The following is a 5,414-nucleotide window of genomic DNA, read 5'->3' as shown; positions in this document are numbered from 1 at the left end:
ACCGAAAGCGAACCAAATAAAACTTCAAAAAATCGAAATCGAAAGAACTGAACCGAACTAGTTGGGTTTGGTGTTCGGTGTTCGGTATCTACCTTCAAAAAATTGAAACCGAAATAGCCGAACCAAAGTTTAAGAAAATCGAATTGAAGAACCGAACGCCCACGCCTAATGAGATGAATGAAATTCTTCTATACTTTAACCGGAGATCTTGAGTTCATGTCCCGAGACTTAAATTTTTTTCAGTACTAGTATGAAGCCCCCCACGCCCAAATAGATTTCGAATACCATAATTATGATTAAATAGAAAAGGAAAGAATAGTCCGAAGCGTTCGCAAATCAGTCTTCAATGTCATTATATATAATTTACCTGATGTCGGACATTATTTTATAACTCAACATGAAAATTTACATGTGTTATAAGATAATAAAGTAAGCAAGAATAATATTGTAGAGAAAGAGAAAAGAGAGGATATATCTTTATTTCTCTTATTAGAGATTAATTTACAATGAAGGAGAACCTCTATATTTATAGGGGAAAAGTGACTTGATCCCAAAGTCACTAATCCTAATATTTCTCCTAAAAATAGATATCCATAATAATAAATAATATTTATAACAACATGGCATTTCTTTTGAATTTTATTTTTTGTCCAGCGCATAAAGTGATCAGGTCCCTTAGACTCTACCTGAAATTTAAGTTAAATTCTCATGAAGCGGTCCAAGAAAATAATAAAGATCCTTATCACTTTTATGGCAACTTATATTTGCAAGTATATAATGTGTATAGATTCTCTAACAAGTGTTAAATAAGGCTTGTTATTTGATACAGGCGGTTTCCTGTTCTTGTGAGTTTCAAGTACTTCGACTGGCTTAATATGTTAGCTTGTTAATTTCAATTTCTATTATTTTCACCTATATATTGTTTCTTTTCATGGATCAGTATTACTATCCCTCCTTTAACAAAAAAAGATAAAGCCCTTTACATAGACTTCCTGATGGACAATCCAATCTACTTTTTAAATGATAATGAAACCGCTTTAGTATATTCTAGTGCCCTTTTGACGCAAATAGTTTCTCGGACTTTACGCTTTTCAATAATGAACTTTGTATCAATACTGGCACATACATCTCTTGCATAGTCCAAGATTTTTCTAACCCAAAAATAAATTTTTGGAACCAAAATAACCTATTAAAAAAAAATCTAAATAGCTTTTGTGCACAGATTATGTGCGTAAAAGGACCAAAGTATACATTTATAGTTTGGTCCTTTCACGCACAGAATCTATGCGTGAAACCCTCCTCCCCTCCCGCCCCGCACCCCAGCCTTTATTTTTTGGAAATCAAACTCAAAATTAAGCTTTTTTCCATACTTTGACAAAAAATTAGCCACGTTTCAAAACACCGGAATATAAATATTTTAGATAGAACTTAATATCTTTTTTAGCGTACAATAATGTCGGCTCATTACATCAGGTATACATATATGTTTGGATCGTCGTTTTAGGGGTTGTAAAGTACTCCAAAGCAAGTTTGGAAACTTGTTATCTTTAAATTTTTTTTGGTACTTTGACCGAAGATTAGTCACGTTTCAAAACGTCGGAATATAAATATTTTATATAGAACTTAATATTTTTTTTAGCGTACAATAATGTCGTCTCATTACATCAAGTATACATATATGTTTGGATCGTCGTTTTAGGGGTTGTAAAGTGCTCCGAAGTAAGTTTGGAAACTTGTTATCTATAGGTTTAATTGTCATATTTTATAGGGTTTTAATTAATCTAGGACGTCGCATGAGTTATTATTAATTGACAATAAATACTAAAATAACTAATTATCGTTAAAAAAGATACCCAAAAATATATATAATATTAACATAAAATGTACATTTTATTTATAAATACACAATCTCCTAATGCTTAAGGCCAACCCCACTACCCTCACTATCATCAGGATCCTCTCTCCTCCTCTTAATGACAGGATGATTTATGGCATGATCATCCTTTTTTCCCTTCTTCAGGCCCTGAGTGAAAATATGCTTCCTGTGGGAGACGACGGCGGTCTCCACCCGAGTAGTCTCAGTAGATGCCTCAGGAGATGACTCAATCGAAGGAGACTGGATCACAGGAGCAGAAGAATGAACCTGAAATAACATATAAACAATTTAATGTTTCATAAACTAAACATGAAATAACATATAAACAATTATTTAATAAATTATTTCTTTGTAAAAAAATAAACTTGTGTGTCGACGGCCTCCTGAGATGGCTGGCCAGAGGGCTCCTTAGCTGGCTCCTCAGCTGTCTCCTGAGCGCTACTCGGACCTGTAGCTGGAGGTGGAGACGGGTCAATCTGAACAAGAGGAGGCGGGTCCACAGGCGTAGAAGAATGAACCTATAATACATGTAAATAATTTAGTTTAGATTAATAAAATAATTAATTAATACATTATTTTATTGTTAAAAAATAAACCTGTGTGTCGACGGGCTCCTAAGATGGCATGTGAGAGGGCTCCTAAGCGGCCCGCGGAGCCGGAGATGCAGATGGTGTCGTAGGCCTGGCTGTAGAACGAAGAAAGTAGTCATCGAAAATAATATCCAAGTCCTCATCTCCGTCTCCCATATGTAAATCACTAACTGGCACCTGTGGAAATAATGACCAAGGATCATAATGTGGGAACATCTCTGGCGTATATCCAGGTCTCTGTGAAGTCGACGGCCTGGAAGAAGAAGTCGACTGGATATCTGTAGCCGACGGAGGCTGACAGGCTATATCGTCAGGCTCATCTACTAGACCTCTGCCAGCCCGACCACCTCTATCAGCTCGACCCCCTCTATCAGCCCTACCACCTCTATCAGCTGGAGGTGGAGACGGGTCAATCTGAACAAGAGGAGGCGGGTCCACAGACGTAGAAGAATGAACCTATAATACATGTAAATAATTTAGTTTAGATTAATAAAATAATTAATTAATACATTATTTTATTGTAAAAAAACAAACTTGTGTGTCGACAGGCTCCTGAGATGGCATGTGAGAGGGCTCCTAAGCGGCCCGCGGAGCCGGAGATGCAGATGGTGCCGTAGGCCTGGCTGTAGAACGAAGAAAGTAGTCATCGAAAATAATATCCAAGTCCTCATCTACGTCTCCCATATGTAGATCACTAACTGGCACCTGTGGAAATAATGACCAAGGATCATAATGTGGGAACATCTCTGGCGTATATCCAGGTCTCTGTGAAGTTGACGGCCTGGAAGAATAAGTCGACTGGATATCTGTAGCCGACGGAGGCTGACAGGCTATATCGTCAGGTTCATCTACTAGACCTCTGCCAGCCCGACCACCTCTATCAGCTCGACCCCCTCTATCAGCCCTACCACCTCTATCAACCCTACCACCCTCAGGAACACCCTCTGGTGCAGGCTCTGGAACATCCTCATCGACAGGATGCCACTCCTGTGCCCGTGTCATACCAGTGTGGTAAGCAAAACTATCCGTGCTGCATATGCCGTTATCCCGGGATCGGTGGACTCCATAAGGGGAATGCTCTCATGGCGTGTCATCAGAGTCATCCGTAGCTACATATATTTTCAAATTTTAAGAATTGAATAAATTCGTAAAGTAATACATAATAAGACGATGGATTAAGTTTAAGACTAATATAACTTACCAGCGCCTCATACGCTCCTGAGAGTGATGCATATCCTCGGCCATCAGGATGCGGCGTTGAGGGGTTGGCAATCAAGGAGCGAGTGATACGCATGTACCATGTCATGTACTCATAGACCGGAGTGTCATGTCCGACCCCCGCTGGAGTCGTCATTCTCGCGTTCTATGCATTGACTTCCTGGTGCATATGCGCCCGCCATGCCGCACTGGTGATCGAACACTCGTCCCTGGTATAGTGGGTGTGCTCCCAACGTGTAGCCGCGGGTATGTTCTGCACATGCCCAAACTTCCGTAATACGCGATCGGGCGCGTGATGCTCAACGATGTCCATATGGATCAATGGACACAGTGCCATCCACATGTGCTCACCAGCCCTACAAAACGCCGGCAGCTAACCCAAAATCTAATCATACGGCGTCCATATGAAAGCCTATAAAAGGAATTCAACTAGTTAACAATAAAAGACTAACAAAAATAACAAACTAATGTTAAATAAAAAAAACTTACCTCGGGCGCCATCATGCGGTCTAACTGATCCCTAAACGAGAGAATGACATGGTGTGTCTCCACACCTCTGGTACGGCCTCGCGACTATCTCCGCGCGTGGCATATCCTCAGCAATATAATCATCGGGAGGGTGAGCAGCTATGGGCTGAAAAGGTCTCAACCTAGTCCACACCCATATCTGTCATAGTCATCAAAAAAATTATTTATCATTCGTCATTTCGAAAAAATATATTTAGTGTTTTATTACACATACTTAAATATATTACCTGAAGAAGAGGGCTAAATGCAGTGACCTCAAGCCTCTCGCCCATAGAGGCTCAATCAAATCCTCTGTATATGTAAGCCAGGACAACGGCGCCCCAACTGTAACATCCCAGCTGGTCTAGATCCTCAATAAATAGCAGATACCTAATGCTCATATCCGCACCCGACGTGTTCGGGAACATGATGCCTCCGAATATGATGAGAAGATATAAGCGAGCACGTCGGTCAACATCAGCCTGAGGCGTCGCCTCATTAATCGGATCCTGCAGATCTACGAGGCGCAAGTGAGCATGGAGGGAGGACCGCAACACCCGACTTCGTGCATGCATATCCCTCTGTAGAGACTCGAAACCAGTGAGTGATAACGTCCAAATACACTCCTCAAAGAGAAAGTGTACACGGTCGTATGCAATATATTTACCCAACTATGAGTCGGGGTCGATCCCACAGGGAACAATGTGCTAGGCGATTAAGAAAGTAAGGAATTTTTACTAACTAAGCTCTGCCAAACGATAAATGATATTTTGGGTTTTTGAGAAAGTTATGACTAATGCGAAAATATATAAACTAACCTAGAAAGCAAGTAAATTGATCAATGGCCACAAGCATGGATACAAAGGAAATTACACTCAAGTAACGATCCAATATATTTTATGATATTACAACTAAGAGCGGGTCTATGTTAATAGATAATGATTTCTAAAATCTCATTGAAAGTTTCTCAACCAAATCAATGAATTTCACTCTAAGCTTTCTCAAGCCTTAGAGTGTGATGTTAAACACAATCAATTCAACCTCAAGTTAACTATCCTATCTCTAGCTCAAGTTATTAGATGAGTTTAATGACCCAAATCCTTGCTATCAAACTCTTTTCCTAACTTTCACTTTCTTTCTCAAGCAAAGTAAAAGTGCTTAGGCACAAATAATGTTTGCAACCATTAGGAGATATTTAAGCATGAAGAGTTAATAGAAAAACA

The 5,414-nt window shown here is 39.7% G+C and overlaps 1 protein-coding gene across 1 annotated transcript; it reads right to left on the bottom strand.

Annotated features, from left to right (window-relative positions):
• Nucleotides 1-1,912: 1,912 nt before the first annotated feature.
• Nucleotides 1,913-3,820, bottom strand: LOC132639813 (uncharacterized). The gene is made up of 5 exons (XM_060356223.1): nucleotides 3,668-3,820; nucleotides 3,166-3,453; nucleotides 2,638-2,922; nucleotides 2,254-2,394; nucleotides 1,913-2,143 (listed from the first exon to the last, which is right to left on the bottom strand). Exons 1-5 carry the CDS (start codon nucleotides 3,818-3,820, stop codon nucleotides 1,913-1,915), a joined length of 1,098 nt encoding a protein of 365 aa, XP_060212206.1.
• Between the last annotated feature and the right edge of the window lie 1,594 nt (nucleotides 3,821-5,414).

The sequence above is a fragment of the Lycium barbarum genome, chromosome 5 (assembly GCF_019175385.1).
Source record: "Lycium barbarum isolate Lr01 chromosome 5, ASM1917538v2, whole genome shotgun sequence".
In the NCBI taxonomy this organism is placed as follows: domain Eukaryota; kingdom Viridiplantae; phylum Streptophyta; class Magnoliopsida; order Solanales; family Solanaceae; genus Lycium; species Lycium barbarum.
This window is presented reverse-complemented; position numbering and strand designations above follow the sequence as displayed.

Excerpts from the sequence above, each read along its gene's own strand:
- LOC132639813 (XM_060356223.1), bottom strand. The coding sequence starts at position 3,820 with ATGACGACTCCAGCGGGGGTCGGACATGACACTCCGGTCTATGAGTAC. Across the intron at positions 3,454-3,667 it reads CAGGAGCGTATGAGGCGCTG|GAGTGGCATCCTGTCGATGA; the intron begins GTAAGTTATATT and ends ACACGGGCACAG. Across the intron at positions 2,144-2,253 it reads GCCAGCCATCTCAGGAGGCC|GTTCATTCTTCTGCTCCTGT; the intron begins GTCGACACACAA and ends ATGTTATTTCAG.